The sequence below is a fragment of the Lycium barbarum genome, chromosome 8, assembly GCF_019175385.1.
Source record: "Lycium barbarum isolate Lr01 chromosome 8, ASM1917538v2, whole genome shotgun sequence".
Lineage (NCBI taxonomy): Eukaryota > Viridiplantae > Streptophyta > Magnoliopsida > Solanales > Solanaceae > Lycium > Lycium barbarum.
This window is the reverse complement of record NC_083344.1, coordinates 81,366,073-81,390,752: the sequence shown is the minus strand read 5'-3', so window position 1 is coordinate 81,390,752 and position 24,680 is coordinate 81,366,073. Positions and strand designations below refer to the sequence as shown.

The window sequence follows — 24,680 nt, the reverse complement described above, 5'->3', positions numbered from 1 at the left end:
TAAAATTTTATTCTTTTTAGCCCAAGTATAAATAATCATATTAGTCTCACAAGCTTTGTCCAATCAGTCCATACGTTCAAGTCTATGGTTTTTTGATAAATGCTTAAATTAGTCACAAACTTCATAAAATCGGCAGTTTTGGTCCTTTAGTCAAATCAGTCCCAAATGGTGTTAATGCCCCAAATTTAGTCTTATCTTTAGTGGCAAATTCATTTTTTGACGACTTTAAAACATGGCAATCTCATAAAGGTTCCAATTGGCACGATAATTAGGGAAATAATCAATTTAAAGTATATAATTTAAATGAGGTAGAGAATTTGGGCCGACCAAGCCCAAAAGGAAAACACTTATGCAGTCAGTCTCGTTTTAATTCCACGTATGCTCCATTTTTCTCCAATGTTGGGTTGACTCGATCTAGATACGCTAGTAGGCCCCATTAGGGCCCACCAATGATTTTTGGATGAACATAGAGGTAAAGGACATACATGACATTAGTATATGCTCGCCAATTAAATTAAGTACTAGATTAAAACTATGATGGTAATTATTACAATGCCCAAAAAATGAATTACATCAGATCTGGGCCAAGCCCATATAATGACAACTCAAAACAGTCCCAAATGCCACAAAATAAAAACCCAAAACAATGGTAGCAGCTCGGATACACAAGTCACAAATAATGGACCCAAGCAGTAGGCCCAAACTCACTCCCTTTTAAATTCTCTTTGAGTGTCAAAACTGTGATACACGCAATATACTACTCAGTTTTCTTCCTAATTTACTAAGTGTCAAGACTCTAATATACGGGATATACTACCAGTTTGTCACTTATATATATATATATATATATATATATATATATATATATATATATATATATGAAGAGCAAAACCCTTTAAAGGGCCTACCCTCCATATACACTTGATATACACTACATATTCAGTTTAACCTTCACTCTAAACACCACATTCAAGTCATGTACAAACCACAAATTCCCCAGAAATCCACACAATTGCAAACATCAAATTCTAGCTACTGGCCAAAGCTTGAACAATCAAACACAAAAGCAAAATACCACTGAGTGATTCATCAGACACAAGGGAAAGGAAATTCTCAGCTTTAGGCAATGCAAGGATAGCTTAAGGCAAGGCACAACAAGTACCGAAGACTCAGAAGATAGCCATGGCACAACTAGGAAGAACATGAAGGTTTAACATGAATATAAGGTCTAATAGAACTTAACTATGGCATAAAGAACAACTAAGATAGGATCAACAAATTTCTGAGAGGGTGAAACCAACCTAAGTGTAAACATAGTTCAACTATAGGCATGGCAAGTCACAAATAACAAGAGACTTTCATGAGAGCAATTACAGATTCATTTAGTCCTAACTGTGGCCAAAATAGGTTCATGACACTGTCCTGGGCTCAAAATACTATACTAAAATTATTATGGGCACCAACCAGCAGGCAGAGGTAGGAACTCATGTACATGGGCTATAGAAATTCACAAATCAGGCATAGGTGCAAGTGTGCAGGTATCACATTTATTCTAGTAATGTTATATCCCGTATTTTGCACGTTCGAATAAATTGGGGTAATCAAGACAAGTTAAGGACAAGGCTACAATTTCATCTTGTTTAATATATAAGTTGTCCATGAAAATATTGACGCGGAAATATTGAGGATGGCTAAGGGAAAAATTGAAAGTTTGGGGAATAAGTTTCATAAATTGCAAATTGTCATGAAATAAAAGTGGGCTTGGAATAAAAGAAGAAGAGATTTTTGGGCTTGGAATTGGCCAAGGGGTGGCCGGCCATATGGCAAAATGGCCCAAGGCCCATAAAAATTTTAATTCAAGAAATAAATAAAGAGATGTCCATGTATTAATTCATCTTATCCCTTAGAATGTTCAATAAAATAGAAGAAGAAAAAAGAAGACAACAATATTAAAGGCCATTCGGCCATGGAGGATTGGGCAAGAACCTTGAGAAAAAAATTGTTCAAAAATTATTTCCTACTAATTGGAAGGTCCTTAGCAAGATGAAGTGGTTATTGGAGCAAGAAAAAACATATATTCATGCAAGTTGTAGATTCTAGCCAAGTGGAGAAGCTAGGAAGAAAAGGTAAGATTCAATTATTTTTTTTTTATGTTATGAAGGGTTTGTTTATGTTATGTTGTAGAATGTAGAAATGGATAGAAATCATGAAAATATGGAAGTTTGTATGGTGGTTGTATGTATATGCATGTGGCCATGTGTGTGTGTGTGTGTGAAGGTGGGATGTTAGTTGAGGTGGTTATGTATTTTGTGATGGAAATGAGAATTTGATAACTTAAATTGATGTTGGAATTGTTATGGGCTGATTTGGAGGCCAATATGATGTTAGTGTCGTTTCTTTAATTGTGAGAATAATGTTGTTAGAATGTGTGTTGTTGGGATAGTTCATGAATCTGGAAGCAAGAAATGCATTAAAATTGTTAGGGAAGTTGGGGAGCTTTCGGGTGAAGTATGGTTTTGGTGGAAATGTTGAAATATTGCGTAGACTGTTTAAAATATTCTTGAATCATGCTAGAACGATCTTGAATTAGTAAATGAATATGTAAGCATTGATATTGATTTGAATGTACGTAGTTGGATTGAAAGTTGATGTACTATGTAGAAAAGAAGATTGCTTATGTTAGAATGCATTTTGAATGGATGGTTGATGTTGTTAGTATGGTCCTTGGTATTGTTGTTGATGTTTTGGCCGAGTTAAATTCTCGGGGACGTTGAATGTATAGGGGAGATGCTGCCCAAATTTCTGTAGACAAGTAATACTTAAGATTGAATACCTAAATGCTTATGGTTAACGTTTGGTATTTGTGACCAATTGTAGATTTTGGGAAGTTCAGAACTTGAGTGTGGAGTAGCTTACGAGGTGAATAAGGTATGTAAAGCTCTACTTTTTCTTTCTTTGGCATGTCCTAGCTATAATAGGCTATGATACGAACCTCGGGGATAACTCTACTCCTTAAAATCTGAGCTTAATGTTGACTCTTATTCATTCAATGTAATTGAATTAGGTTTTGTTGGAAAAATATGTTTAAACACCTTTTTACTCCAAAAAGGGTCTTGCGTCATAAAACGTTCATAACTTTCACAAAGAAAATCGGAATGCCCCGAAACTTTCGTTGATGCCTCCATAAGGCCTAATGTCCGTAATTTATGTGCGCCACCTCGACTTGACCCGAGGTGGGCCCACAATTTCCGAATCCTTCTTGTATTGTTCTACTTGACCATTTCCGTACTATGATTAAAAGAAACTTTTGGTTATTGTTCCGACTACTAAACGATAGTTGTTTTAACTATTCCATTGAATCCTATGATATTTTGATATGTACAAGTAATCTCAGCATTCTTACTTTGACATAATCCGTCGTAACATCCGAAAGGTACATACTATGACTGTCGTCTGATTCCCTTTCTAATGACCTATTGTTCTGACTATTCTATCGAGTCTTTCCAAATATTTTATGATGCATATAGTTTCTCACTACTCTACTCGTGGATGCCTCAATGCTTCCTTCACTGAGCCCGGGCCAGGATATGTTATCACGCGTATTCCACTGCATTGTTCGCCGTGCCTCGATGTGAGGGGGCAGGTATGACATGTACATGGGTTGTGGAGTATGCTGTGCCATGTACATATATTCTGATATTTGATGATATGATATGATATGGCCATACGATATGTTACAGAGCTATTCCCTACTCTGGAGTATGATGTGTTGTGGCGCCAGTGATGGGGTGGCGACCACGTTTTGTTCACCGAGTCCCATAATGGGGCCGGATATGGCATATGTTCTGACATGCATTATCTATGTTTTATGAGTAAGCATTTTTTATACTCCTGTTATTGCGCTTATTTTCTGTACTCCCTGTTCATATTATGATTCTGTATATTGTATCTCATGCTTTACATACTCAGTACATATTCCGTACTGACCCCCTTTCTTCGGGGGCTGCGTTTCATGCCGCGCAGGTACACCCAGGTGATGTGAAGTTATTATAGAGGATGTTCCAGCAGAGTTGGCAAGCTCCATTTGCTCCTGGAGTGCTGCCGAGTCAGAGTTTGTGTGTATGCTTTCTCTGGATCGATGTTAGAGACTTTGCAGACAGAGTAATGGGTATAGTATGTCAGTTGTGTAAGCGGCTTCATCAGCCGATATGTCATTCTGTATCATGTATTAAATTCTATATGATCACAGATCCTGTTTGATTTGGAAAGCGTCGAAAAGAATATTTTGAGAGCTTATTATGTATTTTATCTTTATTTGATTTTAATAGTCTACTAAGATTATGTGTGCCCTAAAGGTCTGTGGGTTCGCTCGGCTCTGGATGTGGGGTCGGGTGCCCATCACACCCTAGTGGAGTTATGGTGTGACAAGTAATAGCAGTTTTGATCTTAGTTTTAGCATGACATTGAGTATTAAAATTCAGAACCACACATAGCATAATCAAAGAAGTCATGGCACACTTTTAGGAGGCTAGACAAGTAGTGTTGATAGTAGAAAGGCAAGGAAGTAAAGCAGTTCAAGGTTGAAACAAGTAAGACAGAAAACAGGCCAGGGACCATACTTATGGTCCTCATTTATGAACTTTCTAGGAGGAAATTAAATCATACTCCAGTTAAGGGAGATAGAGTGATTTTGTGGTGCTTTATCTAAATTCTAAGTAATGAATTAGGTCATGGTACTCCCAAACAACAAGCACAGACAAGGTAATGTCAAAAAAGCCAAGAATTGATCAAGTAAATGGCAAAGAAACAAAAAGACAACTACACAGAATGATTTTAACCCTTTCCTGCGGTTTTTGCTTAGTTTTAAACCTCCCATGCTCATTCTTCTATATTGAAATACTAGGCACAACAATTCTTAGAAAACCACATTCAAGAACCAACTCAAAGAACACAATTTTATAAGAAGGAATTAACTGCAACAAATTCTAGGTAAATAGCAGATAATAGGGGAAAGCAAGTCACTCAGTAATCTCAAGAACTAGTTTAGATTTTTATACTTGGTTTTAACAGAAATCTAAACTCCAACCCCCTACATTTCAACCTTTTCTAGATGAGCCAACAGAGTAAGTATTGACAAGCACACATAATGCTCAAAATGGCACTTACACTCTTTCTAGTATCAGGGATCAACCACAAACCTTATATCTTTCACATTTCTATTAACCTTCTATCTAGGCAGTCCCAAATATATCCAACAAGTTACAAGAAAAATCCCCTATATCTTCACAAAAATTAGCCACGTTTAGAAATGGCAAAACAAGGTAAGCAAGCAAGCAATCAATTCTAGCCTCAATCAAAACAAGCAAATGCCACATAATTTCTATGAATTACATCCTTTAACCACCTCTTAGACTAACTAAATAGCAGTGAGTTAACTGGTTTTACTTATATCATAACAAGGTACTACAAAATCAAGTAGCAAGTTCAAGGTCATGGCTTCTGAATTTCTAATCTTAGCCTGTTTTAAGTCAATGAGGTCTTAACTATTCACCAAAGTCATTTTACATCCTAGTCAACTTTATAAAACCAACAGAATTCTACTTTTTTTTATTTTATTTAAAGCTTACATACAAAAGTCCAAAACAAAGTAAAGAAGACAACAAAGGTCTTACTCAGTCAAATAGGGTGATCAAAACAAAATTAAACAAGTCCATAAGGGTCATGGGAGCATGAATCTACCCTAAGTTGAGTAAAAGATCAAACAAGATCACAGTGATCACAAACAGAGAAAAGTACACATAGAAACACCCACAAACAACTAGGCCTTGGGCATAGGGGATCATGGTTCCATTCTTAGGTCATCAATACCATATTTAGACTGAACAATACCATGGAGGATGGAGGAATATGTGATCACATAGGTCTGGGATCACAAACAACTAGCAGACACCTTGTTTATCTTTCAAAAGTAGATTTTTGTCCTTTATTTTAGCATTACAGTAAATCCAGCAAAGTTTAATCCTTTTTTATACTCCTTACCTATTCAAACAATAAGGGTGTAGAAAAGTCCGTCTTCCTAACATTTCAAAGTCCAAATTAAAACATGACATCATTCCATGATAATCTAGCTAGCAAGAGAAAAAGAAAAATGTTATATAAAAAATGAGATCCACACAACATAGTCTAAACAAAACAACCTCCTTCCTTCTTTTTATAGCAGATTCTAGGCAAATATTAATAATACCCATAGGTTTAGAGGTGAATCTTAAGACTTCAAAGATTCTACTAACAAGAAAATTTCAGAAAAAACCTTAAGTTACCCTTTTAAAAGAAGTTGCACCATTAGAAGTGATTCTACTCCAACAAATGCTAGGAAAGGATCAATTTTGACTTCTAAACTTGGACTTTAACAGGTTTCTAAAGGCAGAAATTCAAACCTTTTAATACATAATCAATCTGTGAGCATGACTAGGATAAAAAACCACACCAAACAACTAAACTAGTAGACAAAATTGATCTATTGTTGTTAGACAGGACCTTATTCACAGCATAAGGAACAAAAATCTCAAGAAAAGGATTAAATACTCAAACCTAATGAACAATATCATATAACAAAGAAACTGAACTTTAAATAACTTGACATAGATTATATTGAGTTCCATACAACACCCTCTAAATCCCATTTCCTAGCTCTAAATCCCAGAAGGGGAAACAACAAAACAAAACTCAAACATGATTCACAAACAAGCTTAATCACATTACATCAATCTTAAACAACATCAACACTTCACTTATTAACTAAAACTAGGCAGAAATGTATCCAAACTAGTGAGACGAAGTTTCAAACACACATTTAGACAATAATATAATCATTTAATACTCATATGAAGACTGAACTGATTTAAATAACAGGATAGGGATATTACCTCTTGCAAAGGCAACCTAAAGATCAAATGAGGGGATTGAATCAAGCCCTCAGCAACAAACACTTCAAAAACCTTTTACTGTTGTAAATAATATTATAAGTGAATGTCCATGTATTATAAATTATGTATTTATTTACTTGGAGAGCAAGGTTTGGTTGGAGACCAACGTAACTAGGTAATAACTATGTTACTATGGGACTCATCTAGTTAGAATTTAACTAGTAACTTGGTGACCAAGTATTTCTATTCCTATAAATAGGAAGGTTTTATCTCCTTAGCATGACACCATCAAAATATGACAATAAAATCTCTCCTCAAGCTTCCTTCCTAATTCTCTTGTTTCACTCTCAATTTGTATTATTTTATAACACATTATCAGCACGAGGCTTAAACCATCTGAGCGAGACTGGTAGGTAATCTTTCGTCATATCAGGTAAGTAAACTATTACATTCTTCTAAAAAACAGACCATTGCAGTCTAGGCCCTTGGCAAGTCAATATTGTGTTATATATATCATGAAAGAAAAAGAACAATTATTTACTTGGTTATTGAAAGCCTTTACTGTTATAAAGATGGATGGTTAAAGATTTCTATGTATCCAGTGGTGGGAAGGTGAGGTTTTAACCATCGAAGCAATTTAAAAGAATGTTACTTCCCTATTGCACATCTGACTATCTTCTACATGAAAATTTATATTTTATAACCTTGGGGTTTATCTTACTAATCATCTTTGGTTTTGTCCTATTATTTTTTGTGAATTTAGATATAGTGATATTTCTGAATGTTATAGAGATGTTATTTCTTGAAAACAATTTAATAAGTGTTGCTCCCAAACGCACACGCAAGTATACGTGGTCGTACAAGTAATATAGACTGTTAAGTCCAGATATCGATCCCACAGAGACTTAGATTCTACTGTTAAACTAATTCAAATTCGAATGAAACTATTCAAGAAAGTGAAAATCAAGATGTTTGTTGTACTAAACTAAAACTGAAAAGTAAACAATTTGTGATGGGTGTTTTTAGGACTGGGATTATCTTGACAAAGATTGTAAGAATTTTCAGATGAGAGAAAGATCTAGGGTTATGGCTTTCGACAATCCAGTTGATCTTTAGACAATTCCACCTATTTTATTTCCGGGGTTACTAGTTGACGGGTTGATTATGCTTTATGATATTCTCTCGAACTACTCACAAGCCTGTAGATGTTACCTTAATGCCTATATCTCTATGGTCATCAGGTGTACCAAGAACGCCTTTATTCCACCGTATTCAACTAAGTAGGGCTAACGGGTATATCTCTATCCTCAGTAGCAAAATGATTAAATCGAACAAACTCTATTTATTCTTATTACGTACGTGAATTCCCTTTCTCAAGTTCAATCCCCGCACCACAGATAGTGTCTAACTATTGGCCAGATAATCAAACAATTAAAACTAAGAATAAATAAGCAACCCACAATATGGAAAATCAATAGATAATAATTGTCATCACATCAACTTTCAAGTCTTTCGCCACAACCCTAGAATTAGGAGATTAGCTACTCATGGTTCGATCATAGACAAAAGAAGCCATGAATAAACTAGGGTTGAAAAAGATGAAAAATAAAGTAACCTAGAAAAAGAAAAAGGAGAACGGTGGCTTACAAATCCTTGAATAATCCCAGAATACCGTTCTCAGCTATAAAAACGTGTATATATAGGCTAGGGTAAAAATAATACATAAAGAATCCAAATCCTAGTCTAATCGGGAAAAAACAAAAAATCCGCAGAGTCCCGCTTTCCTTCCGCATCGCGGAAGGATCGCGCAAGGTTCTGCAGCTATTCGCTTTTTCCCCGCGATGCGAGTCGATCGCGGAGTCTGATGACTGAGTTTGGTTGTTCCGCTTTCTTCACGCGATGCGGGTTGATGGCCTGAAGTTCTGAAGCTTCGCGCGATCCTTCCGCGATGCGGAAGGAAAGCGAGGTTCTGTAGATGATTACTCTTCCGTTAGTTCATCCTTTGCGGTAATCGACTTGTCACCTCAGCCGATCAACATCTGCTACGACTTTCAATCATTTTAAGCACATTTTCCATCGTTTGTTGTCATCGTACCTATAGACATGAAATGCAACGACATAAGTTCAAATACGACGGTTACCTCATGAATTAAGCGATAAAAGTCATGAGAAGAAGTTGTAATACGACACAAAACATGATATTTGTGCCAAATATCACCACCCCTCACTTAGACTTTGCTCGCCCTCGGGCAAACACAAACCAACATCAGACTAAACTTCTAGATCACTCATTCAAACAGGTCTGCAACGGGATTCAGCTAGTATGGCTAACTCTTGAAACGAGATTTTCAAAACAAACCCACAACCCAGATTGCGAAAGCCATGCCAGAGGTTCAAAAACAAAACTCATTTTCAGCACCAAGTACTTCTTTTCAATGAAAACATTTCGAATTTCAAGACAGTTGACTCAACGACACCACTTTAATGCATATAGGCAACCTTATGATCACGAAATCAGCACTTCACCTCTCTATTGCTAATTATGTGCCCTCACCACAACAAAATAGTCCATATCTCATCAAGAATCATATGTTTAACTCAATGGACCTGAAATCAATAAATGCACTCACTCTCACAAACAATATCACATGTAAAGTACAACATACCATATGCTTGCCCGTAGTGTAACCACTCTACTAATACAAGTAAGACGAACCTGGAATCAAGTAGGACTTCGAGGGTTGTAATGTAGGCTATGGGACGGGTAGGAATTATTTGGGTAATAGTGACTAACCTCCCTAAGCACTTTAATACTCATACATTCGTCATTCTTGCCCAATTTCTTCATTAGTCCTTATTCAACACCAACCAACCTTTCAATTTCTCCCAATTCACCCATTTTATTTGTTCTAGCACCACTCTTTTTAGAAGTTACACACGTTAGAAGGGAAACTTTTTCGCTACATTTTTTTTTTCTTTTCCCACTAACACGTGAATTTAGTTCTGTTCATTCGGTGCTCCTATTGTCTTCCTAGATTACAGTTAACAACCATTTCCCCTCTTTATTTCTCCTCCCAACTCCCATTATACATGTAAATGATTAAAGTGCTCAGATAGTATTTGGATCAAAAATCAAGTTTTATAGAACGAAGGGGTAAAGACTAATTAACTGCTATCAAAGAAAAGGCTAAAGGCTCAAAAGGGTTAACTAGGGTGCTATTTGCAAATTGGTAGGATAGCGTTTTAGGCTTTTTAGTGACTAACCAAAGAAATGCCTCTATCACTTTCTAGGCTCAACCAACTTCATTTCGCTTTGTGAACACACGGGGCAAGTTCTAGATGTCGATACCAAACATGGATTCAAAAACGAAACCTTACTCACACATGGCACATAATCAACGCAAGAGGGATCCGGTTGTCCCTCGAAACAATCAAACATAATGGAACTCAACAATGCCAAGTAGGTCATACGAGTAACCACAAAAAAACATTTTCAAGTGCTTCCAAGAAAAGTAATACAGTTTCACGGTATGCTTTCACAAAACATTTCAAGGTCGTTCATATGCCAAAAATTTACCTATCCCGTGCACCTAGCATTTGAATGTTCTTAGCCTACGGACTAATTTTCCCTCAAGCAGGTTGTCATCCACCCGTCATCAGGAACAACCCTTCCTATGACTAAAAAAAAAATCTACCTACGCCCGGTTCAAAGGCCCCCCCTCGGGAAAGAACCGAGGCCATAAGAAAACCAGAGGGGGTGGATGATGAATGCCTACTAATGAGGGACTTAAGAAGTTATCAAAGAAAAATAAGGAAAATAAAATCTTTTTTTTTTTCGACACTAAGATGCAAAACTAAAAAGAAATCCTAAAAAAAAAATATCCTACGGCATACTAATCATCATCCACAACCTCAAAACATGGTGTTACAAACCAGGGACGTATTTCCCCACCCCACACTTAAAGGTATGCACTGCCCTCAATGCAGGTAAACTTGAAAACAAATAAAGCACAAGCGAGGTAAGAAATACTCCCTAGGGCCCACTAGGGCCTAGTCGTCCTCATCGTCAAGGGGCGAATGACCCCACACTTAAAACTCTGGCATGCTTCTCGACTTTCAAATTTGGGTACTCAGACTTCCCCTAATCGTCATGGCACGACATAAATCAACTTTTTCCTCCACCTCGAACTTATGAATTTCACCCCTAATTTTGCATCCAATTTTCTATCACGCTTCTGGGGCGGTGGTGTGAATAAAAAGGAACCAATCAATAGATATCGTTTCTTGAACTTCTTGGCCCTTAAGTGAGGAATGTCGCTTTATCTTTTCGGTGTGGCAAATTTCAGGATGTAAGGCTCTTGTTCCTCATCTATACACTTCTTCATCAATGTGGAAGGCTCGATTTCCATGTCGCCAACCACGCATAATGTGGAAAAATGTTTAGAACGAGGACCAACACTCTCTAACTCTAAAACTGCATTATTTCTAACATCCTCACTTTTGTATACCTCCTCAACAATGACATCATCAACAAAGATCTGATCGAATGGTTGGAATTCCTCTATCTGCTTCACATGCGGGCCACTATCCAAGGTAATATGTAGTTGGGCATCAGACGGCTCAACCTGTTTTTTCATTTGTACCTGCAAGCCATGGATATCTAAGCCAAATAGGTCTATCTCTTGTTCGAGCTCAGTTCTACCTTCTATCAGTTGTGTAGCCATGTTTGTAAGACCATCACGGAGAAACCCATGAAATTTCATTTGTTGAGCTTGTTCTGTTAGCCAATATTGGCTCACTATCTCCGCTTCTTCAAAGCTATCTACTTGTGGGAACTCGCTCTCTTCTTCTGTTTGAGGTTCGTCTTGAGTATTGGCTAAGCCTGTAATTTGTAGATCATTACAAGTTCTAGCCTCGACCCGCATCTCTGTGAGTTTGGCACGAATCCTCTCTATGGCTTTCCACATTTCTGCATTTTGCTCTCTCATTAATGCATCATGCTCCATCATTTGCTCCCCTATTTGCTTCATCATATCGCTAACCCGAGCAATACTTTCCGCATCCTCCACTTCGTTACTCCTGTCAACGTCACAAATAACAGGAGAATCATAATAGGGGCTCGAGGATGGGGAGTAAGAGTTAGGACAACCATTCGAATGACCATTTTGACCACCACATATTTTACAAATATTCCACTCAAAAGATTGGGAAGGTGCACACAACCCATTCCCGGAAATATTTTGACAGTGTTGCCACTAGTGGGGTCCCCCACAAATCAAACAAGGATCACCAAAATAGGAACAACCAATATTCGACCAATTTTTACTCCAAGATGCCATATCAAGCAAACTAACCAAAATATTAAATTAAAAATAAAATAAAATAATAATAATAAATAAAAACTTGAATAGAAATTCTAAAATCCAAATTAGAAAAACAGTAATATTGCTAAGTCCCTGGCAGCGGCGCCAAAAACTTGTTGCTCCCAAACGCACACGCAAGTATACGTGGTCGTACAAGTAATATAGACTGTTAAGTCCAGATATCGATCCCACAGAAACTTAGATTCTACTGTTAAACTAATTCAAATTCGAATGAAACTATTCAAGAAAGTGAAAATCAAGATGTTTGTTGTACTAAACTAAAACTGAAAAGTAAACAATTTGTGATGGGTGTTTTTAGGACTGGGATTATCTTGACAAAGATTGTAAGAATTTTCAGATGAGAGAAAGATCTAGGGTTATGGCTTTCGACAATCCAGTTGATCTTCAGACAATTCCACCTATTTTATTTCCGGGGTTACTAGTTGACGGGTTGATTATGCTTTATGATATTCTCTCGAACTACTCACAAGCCTGTAGATGTTACCTTAATGCCTATATCTCTATGGTCATCAGGTGTAACAAGAACGCCTTTATTCCACCGTATTCAACTAAGTAGGGCTAACGGGTATATCTCTATCCTCAGTAGCAAAACGATTAAATCGAACAAACTCTATTTATTCTTATTACGTACGTGAATTCCCTTTCTCAAGTTCAATCCCCGCACCACAGATAGTGTCTAACTATTGGCCAGATAATCAAACAATTAAAACTAAGAATAAATAAGCAACCCACAATATGGAAAATCAATAGATAATAATTGTCATCACATCAACTTTCAAGTCTTTCGCCACAACCCTAGAATTAGGAGATTAGCTACTCATGGTTCGATCATAGACAAAAGAAGCCATGAATAAACTAGGGTTGAAAAAGATGAAAAATAAAGTAACCTAGAAAAAGAAAAAGGAGAACGGTGGCTTACAAATCCTTGAATAATCCCAGAATACCGTTCTCAGCTATAAAAACGTGTATATATAGGCTAGGGTAAAAATAATACATAAAGAATCCAAATCCTAGTCTAATCGGGAAAAAACAAAAAATCCGCAGAGTCCCGCTTTCCTTCCGCATCGCGGAAGGATCGCGCAAGGTTCTGCAGCTATTCGCTTTTTCCCCGCGATGCGAGTCGATCGCGGAGTCTGATGACTGAGTTTGGTTGTTCCGCTTTCTTCACGCGATGCGGGTTGATGGCCTGAAGTTCTGAAGCTTCGCGCGATCCTTCCGCGATGCGGAAGGAAAGCGAGGTTCTGTAGATGATTACTCTTCCGTTAGTTCATCCTTTGCGGTAATCGACTTGTCACCTCAGCCGATCAACATCTGCTACGACTTTCAATCATTTTAAGCACATTTTCCATCGTTTGTTGTCATCGTACCTATAGACATGAAATGCAACGACATAAGTTCAAATACGACGGTTACCTCATGAATTAAGCAATAAAAGTCATGAGAAGAAGTTGTAATACGACACAAAACATGATATTTGTGCCAAATATCAATAAGCATGTTGCAGATCTAAACACCAAAGGCACGAACACTCGAAAACATGTATGATTGGTCTACTGCCACTTAACTCCACAAACAGTGGATGTGAATCTAAGGTTACGTTATTGAAACCAAAATTGGAATTTGATTAGGATTTGGCCGCAAAGCCTTCTAATTTTATGATTTATATGTGTGTTATAAAGGAGGAGTAGATCATGATCAGAAAGCACACTTAGCTCTTCACTTCCGTTAACTATAGTGACCTTTAATATTCTTGATAATGAATTCTAAGTGCTGACAACTATTGATCCTAAAATTATATAAAGGATATATTAATCAGATTCATACATGCTTTCAGGTACCATTCATTATTCTTAATGATGATAAATTGTGAATGCAATTTTAGTACGCTTATGTATATTGGGAGCATTTGCATTATTTAGCTTGCTCTAGAAAGGCCTATTTGGTGAGATTTTTCTATCTTGAAAAATTAGTCTGGAACGATTCGTCCTGTCTTCCATCTATTGTTGATATCTTGCAGCAATTAAGTTTTGAGGGAGAACTAATTATTACTATTCAGGGGGACATAACTGATAATGTTTTATATAAGCCTCGTTGTAATTAAATTTGTTTTTTGCATCACAACCGGTGGTAATTTATTTAAAGACTTCAGGGTAAATCTCGGTGCAGTTTGGCCTATTATAAAACATTGGGTTCGAGTCCTGATGTACCATAATGATAAGATGTTAGATTCAAGTCCCAGCGAATTATATGAGTAAGACATTGGGTATGAGTCCCAATGCACCATATTAATAATATAATGATGCTAAGGCAAATTTTGTGTTTGTGATGAAACGTGGACGTGACAAGGGACAAAATAATAGGCATCATTGTGATAGTTATAAAAGGAAGAACATTATGGGTTCTCAAAATGATCCTTCAAAAGGTGAAGGTAATATTTGCCTCAATGTGGTACGAAATGTCGTGGGCAAGCGATTGTCATGCTACCTAAGTTGATAAATTATATAAATCCTCCATCAAAAGAAAAGAATACAAAGTGAAGGCTCACTTGACCTTTCAAAGTGATATTGAGGTGGGTCATATAAATATGATAAATTCCCAAGCATGACAATAAGCTTATAATGAAAATTTATGAAGCACATGCAAATGATTATAGTTCATTCCTTGAAGAGAATGTGACGTATGATAAGCATCGTGAATGCTGGCCCATTCTTGAAAGTGAATGTGGGAAGATGTGATAAAAGATATGGATAAAGACGTGCTTATGTATGGTTATGCTAATACCACAACTCACCTCTAGGGGAGGTTTGAGAGAAATCATAATTGTGGTATAAGTAATCATAGATCATCTTGTCGATGATGATCATTGACAGGAAAAGGTTAAAGAGAAATGAGTCTTGCCTATAATAATTTGACCGAAATGATATAAATTTCTCCTTTAAAGGATATGTTCACCATATGGATGGTGTTTTGAAATATGTGGTAGTACACAATTAATTGGGAGCTCTGGAAGAGCCAATTTATTACTACATTAGAGGAATTAAATTGATTATCAAGAAAACATTATACTGTAGTAAGTCTCAAAGAAACTTATTCAGTTTCAAAGGTATTGGCCAAAGTGGGCATTCATATTGACACTATTATTAATGATGGAAAGATTTAATCTCTTCATATTAATACAATTATTGCGGGTAAAAAATATAAATGTGAAATGTTACCCGGCTTCCCTCATGTTTGTACCACACAAATATGAGCATGATGATGGAATCACATGCGATAGTAAAATAGAAGTTTATTGAAATAAATATCAGTTGGCATGACCGGTTGGCCATTCCAGTCCTAATGTGATGCAAAAATAATTGAGAATTCACGTGATTATATATTATAGAAATAAAATATTCTTCAAGAATTCTTTTGTGCTACTTGTTCTCATGATAAATTGAACATTATACCAGCTAAAGTTGAGATTGAATCCCACAATGTTGGAACATAAAAAAAGGTGAATATGGGCCCGTTCACCTGCAATATGGACCGTTTTATTATTATATGGTTTTAATAGATGCATCTATTTTATGGTCACATGTGCATTTGTTATCAACTTGCAGTTTGATTTTTGCAAGGTTGTGTGCTCAAATTGTTAAATTAAGAGCATGGTTTCAAACTATGAAATTACGTTGATAATACTGGTTTATATTCAAGTTGGTTTAGCAGCATGCCTCTAATTATTTGCTAAACAATTGGTTATGAGAACAAATCTCCCAAACAGAGTTTTGGTATGAGATGTGTTATTTAATATGTAGCAGCTTATATGCATCAAGCCAACAAGGTTCCCCTATCACAATTGGTTCAAGGTCAGGAACCAAATAATTTCCATCTAAAAATGTGAATGTGCCATATATGATTCAATTGCTCCATCATAACGCACAAAGATGGGTCCCCAAATAAGGTTGGGGGTAAATTTAGATTTCCTAACATTAGGGGGAGAGATGATAATCAGCTGGAAAAATAAATTATATATAATGAATTATCACTAGTATGATCCTCGTTTAAAATATAATTCAAGTTAACTGCTAGACGCATTTGTTGACTAAAGTGAAAATCATATTCTAGCTGCAAATGCTCCTACTAGAATTAAAGTCCTTGAAGGATAAAATCTATGGCATGCCTAAAGCGTGATAGACCAATCGGTTCCAAAAGTAAATCTCCTTGAAGAAGAAGAGGAGCAAACGATCAAAATGGCCATAATAATGAGGCAAGTGCTTTAAAAGAGCACCATGACATAACACTTCATGAAACCTTGGGAAAGGTTCAAGTACTTGAAAATGATGAAAAAATGAAGAGATCTCGATAAGTTATGTCGCATTAGAACCGATCTCAAATGATCGTCGACAGTATCTTTGATAAAATGTAGCGCTCAACATTTAAATGGTGACGAGGATCTTGAATTCACATTTGTCAAGAAATGTGAGCAGATAGATGATTGGCCAAATGAAAATACGCAATTCAAGTATATTTGGTTTCACGTGGTAAATATGAAATATTTTGAATTTATAGTCCAAACATTTGAAGATATAATGTCAGTGGGGTATAAAGAAACTTTTGAGCGAAAACTGAGATGAAAAATAAATTCACGAGATATAAAGAACGGCTCGTGCCTTGTGGTATAAAGATTTTTTGCAAAAGTCCTGACATTATTGTATGTAGATGTGTTCTCCTGTGGTGGATGCAATGAGGTATCATGTAGTATGGCAGTGCATGAAAAAGGACTTGAATGCGTATAATGAAATATTCTCATGTCTAGCTAGACAGTGAAGTTTGTATGAAAATTCTTAAAGGATTTAAAAGGTCTTAAAGCGATTCCATTGAGTACCCTAATGGCAGTAAAATCACTTAACATAAAGAAATATCAATTTTGGATCTCACGAAAATGGTCAGAAAGTACCATCTCCTAATGCAATTGATGCACTAATATATCCTGTTATTATTTTCTATGAGATAATGCTTTTATTGATATGCAAGCAAGATATAACCTTACTTCTACCCGTGGAGACATCATAATAAACCAAATAGTGATATAAATTTATTAATTCTAACCAATATTATCAAAGGTTTGTTGGTTATGAAATGCAGGGCATTTATATGATCTCTATAAAATCCGAGCTCAAACAAATTATATGTGTGCACATATGGGTGTTATCATATCATTTATTCTATGAGACAGTCAGTTATTGCTAACTCTTCAAAAATGCAAAGGATTCTCCTGGAAGAATGAAGTTCCACTACATTATATGAAGACAATGTTGCTTGAACATAATTCAACTGAAAGAATGATACATTGAAGGTGACACGCGAGAAATATATCTCGCTGAAAATTATTTTCACACATGATCATCAAAAGAGCGGTGAAAGTATATTCAAGAAATTCAAGTGACAAGTCAGCAGATTTATTAACTAAGGCATCATCGACCTCAACATTGAGAAGATGGTACATAAGATTGGGATGCACCGTCTCCGAGAAATAAAATGACGTTTTCATCAGAGGGAGTGAAATATGCGTTGTACTCTTTTTCCCTTAGCTAAGGTTTTGTCCCATTGGGTTTTTCTGGCAATGTTTTTAATGAGGCAGTTATCAAAGCGTATTACTAAATATATGTACTCTTTTTTCTTGACTAGGACTTTTTCCCACAGGGTTTTTCCTAGTAAGATTTTAACGAGACACTATATCTATTAATGAACATTCAAGAGGGAGTGTTGTAAATAATATTATAAGTGACTGTCCATGTATTATAAAATATGTATTTATTTACTTGGAGAGCAAGGTTTGGTTGGAGACCAATGTAACTAGTATGGGACTCATCTAGTTAAAATTTAACTAGTTACTTGGTGACCAAGTATTTCTATTCCTATAAATAGGAAAGTTTTATCTCCTTAGCATGACACCATCAAAATATGACAATAAAATCTCTCCTCAAGCTTCCTTCCTAATTCTTTTGTTTCACTCTCAATTTGTATTATTTTATAACATTTACAAGCCTTTTTCTCTTTTTTTTTTTTGTGTGTGTAATGCACTGTTTTTTCAGAGTAATCTCCTCTATATGGAGTAGTATCTATATCTATTTTTAGTAGTATTTCTATATATTTAATATATATTTGAGTAAATTATCAAAAAAAAAATCAAACCCTTACAATCGAGCACCCCCCTTTTTTTTTTTCCAGAAAAAAGAAGATCCCCTCTCATGTCACATACCATATCTATTTATAGCAGGGGGGAATCTACCCTAAAGACAAAATTGGAAGATTCTAGACTCTTCTAAATGAATTTCCCCTCATGCACAAAATCAGAATTCAAAATCAAGTAAAACAAAAGGGATTTTATCCTAATCGTACTAATGGCAAAAAACAATTCTAAAATCATACGAAAATGGTACACCCAAGGACAAAATGATTCCCAATGGTTACATAACAGAAACCACGAACGCACCTAGTCACACACAAAGACAAAAATTGTACCAGAATTGGTCCAACAGGGCCGTTGGAAAACAATCCAAACCCTACACGTCGATATAACAGTACAACAGGGGTGTTAATCCTTGGGAAAATCACCACACACCATTTCCTTATTGTGGTGTGGTGGCTCATGTTCCATTTATTACCTGGCAGCTGGGTGACAACATGCCTGCCTGTAAACCTGTTAACCGGTTTGAACCGAACCGGTAACCGGTTAACAAACCGGCCGGTTTCTGGTTAAAAAACCGGAACTGGTCCCGTTCAAACACATCCAAAACTTTCTTTTTTTGTTTTCTGTATAGTAGATATATATATATATATATATATATATATATATATATATATATATATATATATATATATATATATATATATATATATTATAGTATTTATTAGTATATTGTAGGTATATTTACATATGTTATATAAGTTTATAAGTAAAGTTTATATATTTACTGACTAACAGGCTAACAGCAAGTCAGCAATACAACATATACGTGTATATATATATGCTTAAGTTATACGACATATACCTAAAATATAGTAAGAATATACTTATATATATCAATATAATTAGGTTATATAACTTACATATATATATATATATATATATATATATATATATATATATATATATATATATATATATATATATATATATATATATATCAATATGTATATATTAATATGCTTAAGTTATACTACATATACCTAAAATATAGTAAGAATATACTTATATATATCAATATACTTAGGTTATATAACTTATATATATATATATGTATGTATATGTACATATATATGTACCTATATATGTTTAAGTATACTATATATACTTAGTTGGGCTGTTGGTTCGGGTCCCAAGGCATTCAGGTGTGATTTGGATCGTTGGTGGAAAATCTAATATCTTGAAGAATTGGAGTTGACCTCGGTCAACACCAAGTCAAAATGACTTCTTTTGCGAATTTCGAGTGCGCGATTAGGTTCGTAGCATGTTTTATGATCAAAATGCATATATGGTTTGTGTCTGGGAGGTTCTGGATGAGTTTCGGGCGCTAAAACGAAGTTTGGACTGTTGTTGGTGTCTGGTGTGGTCCAATGAGAACCAGTTGTCGCAAATGCGAAGTTTGTGGTCGCTATTGCGATTCCGATCACAAATTTGAAGATCCCTGTGTATTAAATTTCATATTTCGTTCATGTTGTATTTTCATCATTTGCCACCCGCTCCAATATGATATGCGACATCATTGTTATATCTTTCCGTCTCATTGGTATTATGGACTCAAGATACTTGAATCTTCCTCTCTCCTATATTGACTAGTGCCTCGATTTCCACTCCACCTCCGCCTCATGCGTTAAGTCAAACTTGCACTCCAAGTACTCTGTTTTAGTCCTGCTTAACCTAAAACCTTTAGACTTTAAGGTTTTTTTCCAAACTTTTAGCCTACTGTTAAATCCACCGCATCTTTTCAATTGATACTATGTCATCTACGAATAACATACACCATGACATATTCCCTTGAATATGCCTATCAATTAATCCATCACTAAGGCAAATAGGAATGGGCTAAGGGCTAATCCCTGGTACAACTCCATCATAATCGAGAAGTGTTCTGAGTCACCTCCCACTGTCCTAACTCGGGTCTTGGCTCCATTGTACATGTCCTTAACAACCCTAATGTAAGCCATAGGTACACCTTTAGATACCAAACATCTCTAAAGGACCTCCCTAGGGACTTTATCATATGCCTTTTCTAGGTCAATAAACACTATGTGTAGGTCTCTCTTCTTGTCCCTATACTGCTCCAACAATCTCCTTACAAGATGGATGACTTCTGTAGTCAATCACCCCGGCTTGAATCCAAATTGGTTCTCAGAGATAGACACACGCCTCTTTATCTTCATCTGGACCACCCTCTCCCAGGCTTTTATAGTGTGGCTTAGTAGCTTGGTACCTTTATAGTTGTTGCACTTTTAAATATCACCCTTATTCTTGTACACCGAAACCATTTTACTCCACCTCTATTCCCACTAACATTTTAGTCGTTCTAATTATGATATTAAACAACCCAATTAGCCACTCCATACCTACTTCGTCTGCGTTCTTCCAAATATCCACCGGGATCTCGTCTGGCCCGATCGCTCTTTCCCGTCTCATCTTTCGAATAACCCCCTTAATCTCCACAACCTTTATGCACCTATAATACCCAAAATCTGTACAATTTCGGAATGCTCTAACTCCCCCAGCGTGATATCCTTGTTTCCTTCTTCATTCAAGAGCTTATGGGAATATGTTTGCCATCTCCATATAATGTGTGCCTCTTTTACCAATACTTTGGCATTCTCATCCTTGATGCACTTCACTTAGTACAGGTCATTGACCCTCCTCTTTCCCGCATTGGCGAGCCTATACAATTTTCTATCCCCGCCTTTGCATCGAGCTCTTCATATAGATGCTCAAAAGCTGTCGTTTTATCCACCGTGACCGCAGTTTCACTTTGTTCTTCGTCATCTTATACCTCTCCCTATTTCCTTCTTTTGTCCACCTAGTAGAAACTTTCCACTAACACCGTATAAGAAACTTTGTTTACTTCAACCTTTCATTGAATCTCTCCATTCCACCACCAAGCTTCTTTAGGCCCACCTAGGTTACCCCTCGAGACCCCTAACAACTCTCTAGCTGCTTCCCTGATACATTCCGTTGTCCTAGCCCATATACTTTCTGCGTGCCCACTACCCCCCCCCCCCCAAGCCCCCATAGCCACCTTCTCCCCAATCTCCTATGCCTTGGTTTCAGTCAGACCTCCCTACCTAATCCTTGGCTGGTCATATGCCACCCTTTTCTTCTTCTTCTTCTTCCTTTGACACCTAAATCCATAACCATAAGCTTATGTTGGGTTGTAAGATTCTCGCTCGGAATAACCTTGCAGTCCTTACATATACCTCTATCATCCTTCCTAATGAGTAAGTAATCTATTTGAATCTTAGCCGCCACTCTACGGAAGGTCACCAAGTGCTCCTCTTTCTTCTAGAAGCTAGCTCGAGTTAGTTATGACCAACTCGAAAGCTTCGGCAAATCTAAAAGCGAAGCTCCTCCTTCATTTCTATCACCAAAGTCTAAGCCATTATGTACATCATCCTATTCTCTTCAAGTGGTCCCTATGTGACCATTAAAATCCCCTTCTAATAATATTTTCTCGGTTTGCCGGATACCTCTAACAACCTCATCCAACTTCCTCATAAGAGCTTTTTGTCCTCCTCATCCAAATCCACCTGCGGCGATATGCACTAATTATGTTAAAAGTTATCCCTCCAAAACAGCTTAGCTTAATGACAATCATCTGATCATTCACTCACCTTGCTAACCTCTACCACTCCTAAGTTCCCTATCTATTAAAAATGCCTATTTTATTCCTACTCTTCGAGCTTCTTGACTACCACAACTTAAACGCATCTACATCCCTAGTCTTGGTTCCTACCCATTTGATTTTCTGGACACACCCTCCCTATTCCTTAAGCAGCTTCTTAGTGCATTCTTACGTAAAAGGAATGCGTAGAAAAAGGTCCTAGATAAATATTGAAGTTTACTGTAGGAAGGAAGAAATTAGCCCCAGCAATAAAATTAAACTTCCACCGTGAAATCAATCCCAATATTATTTTTACATCAAAGAAGATAATAGTACCAATTAACATATTCCCTAATGTACATAAGTAGGTAGATCAAACAAGAGAATGAAAATAAATGTGCCAAGCAACAAGGAAATAAAAATTATTTTTAGAGAAATAAAGTTGAAAAAATCTTGGAAAAAACCTCTTTAAGGACAAAAAGGTCTACCCAAACGCGCCCTATGGCTAGGAACGTTGAAGTGTCTAATCCTCCCTTCTTGTTCTACCAAATACCCTTCACAAAGAAAAGCCTTTGAAAATTGATCTTCCACAACTCTATTAACATCATGAACAAATACATCAGTTTCTCCATTTTCTTTGTTCCTAGCAATCAATCCAGCAGTGTAGATTGCAGTCATCCTTCCTGGTGCTCCATCATGCCAACCAGTTGGTGCATCCACCATTATCAAATCCCAATCAGTTTCCAACACTTCTTGAGGCAACCCCTTTAGAGCAAGTTGGCATTTGGAAAATCTTGGATCTGTCACTTTCTTGCAATCTTCATTGCTCATTCCAATTTCCAGGAGTTCATCAGCTTGAGTTATTCTTGTGTCATATATAACATGGTATGATTCCAAACCTGGTAATTGGCTTTGTATTTGCTCTATCCATGACTTGTCTTCTTCAAGAAAAACCGTTCTTCCACCATGGTTTAGAGCTGTCCACATTAAGCTGTCATGGCCTAAACCAAAGACCAATAAATTACAAGGGGATTTCTTCTCAAGAACTCTTAAGGAAACTGAGATTTCTTTGGATGTTTGTTGTGGGGTAACATTTGAAGTTGCATAGTGGACTAAAGCATTTGCTAGTGATGGAGATATCTTGTTACAAGTATGTGTTGGACAAGCTATTGAAGAAGATTTTGGCTGATCTTGATCAGTTTCTTGATCTTCTGATGATGAGTTTGAAACAGCTGATGAGTGATCAAGAGATTGAGTTTGCTGAGAAGAAGGTGAAAAAGTTGATCTCAGTACCAAAAAGAGTAGAAAAACTAAGAAAAACCCAATGAGAATGAGCTTAAGATTGATGGGGCTTTGGATTTTGGATCTCATCTTTTGTTTGGGAGAAGAATCCAGGATGATAGTGGAAAATAGAAAATAGGGGTTTCAGGAGAGCGAGGGTGGGGACTTCCAAGATTTTTGGCTTGGGAACTTGCAAGTGCTATATAAATTAGTAGTACTATGAAATATTTAAGAGACCATAGTGCTTATTAAAGAAAAGCCAAATGATTATTTATTTTGCTATATTCAGTTTCTAACAAATAATAATAAAAGAGGAAGGTAAGACCGAATAAAATAATAAAAAATAATTTTTACATTTTTAATTCTTTTTATAGTAGCAATAATACTGTATTGATGGTAGTTAAGAACTTCTATATTCTAGGACTACAGTTTTCGTTCTACTTTAAAAATAAAAAAGAAGAATACTACTCTCTCTGTCCGAATTTAAGTGATACGCTTTCTTTTTTAGTCTGTCTAAAAAAGAATAATATAATTTTATATTTAAAAATAATTGAATTTAAAACTTTTCCTTTATTTTTAATGAAATGATTTACAACTATACAAATATATATGACTTATTTTAAATCACAAATTTTAAATTTATTTATTTATTTCTTAAATTTTATGTCTTGTCAAGTCAGGTCACATAAATTGACGACGGAGGGAGTACTATTGTTTTCCCTTAAAAATGAAGACAGTGAGGAGAGGGTTGATAGAGACAGGAAAGCTAATGATGTTACTGATCGTGCAAGACACAATTATCATAGTTTGGTAAAGATCTGTAGGTAAAGCGTTTGTTGGTGTACTAAAATAATACTTTTGCTTAGCAAGGATTTAGTTTTTTCATTTGCAGTAGTTGGAATATTAGGTGATACTGTGAGTTATATACTGATTTCCCATGTTGTACATTGACTTCTCAAAGTAAAATAAATTTATTGTCATGTGGTTAGTACAGTAGGTTCTTTGGTTTTTTTTTTTTTTTAAAAAAAAAATAAAAAAAATCAAGATTGAGCTATCTTCATTTATTTTTGAGTGAGCAATTTGCGAGTATGGCCTTTTTTTTATTTATTTTTGGTGCATAGGAAAGGAAAGAGATATTAAACAATTAATATAATTGTGGTATAAGAAAAAGGTAGATAATTTGGCGGGAGAAGGGAAGAAAAGGTGATCTACTATTTTGGGTGGTTAGAATATAACAT

General features: G+C 36.0%; 1 protein-coding gene across 1 annotated transcript; it reads right to left on the bottom strand.

Annotated features, from left to right (window-relative positions):
• Positions 1–22,431: 22,431 nt before the first annotated feature.
• On the bottom strand, positions 22,432–23,652 carry LOC132606236 (glucuronoxylan 4-O-methyltransferase 3-like). Its single transcript, XM_060319641.1, has one exon. The coding sequence runs from the start codon at positions 23,530–23,532 to the stop codon at positions 22,630–22,632; it is 903 nt and encodes a 300-aa protein (XP_060175624.1). The 5' UTR covers positions 23,533–23,652; the 3' UTR covers positions 22,432–22,629.
• Positions 23,653–24,680: the final 1,028 nt, after the last annotated feature.

Bases quoted from the DNA above. Each gene is read 5' to 3' on its own strand.
- LOC132606236 (XM_060319641.1), bottom strand. From the start codon at position 23,532: ATGAGATCCAAAATCCAAAGCCCCATCAATCTTAAGCTCATTCTCATT.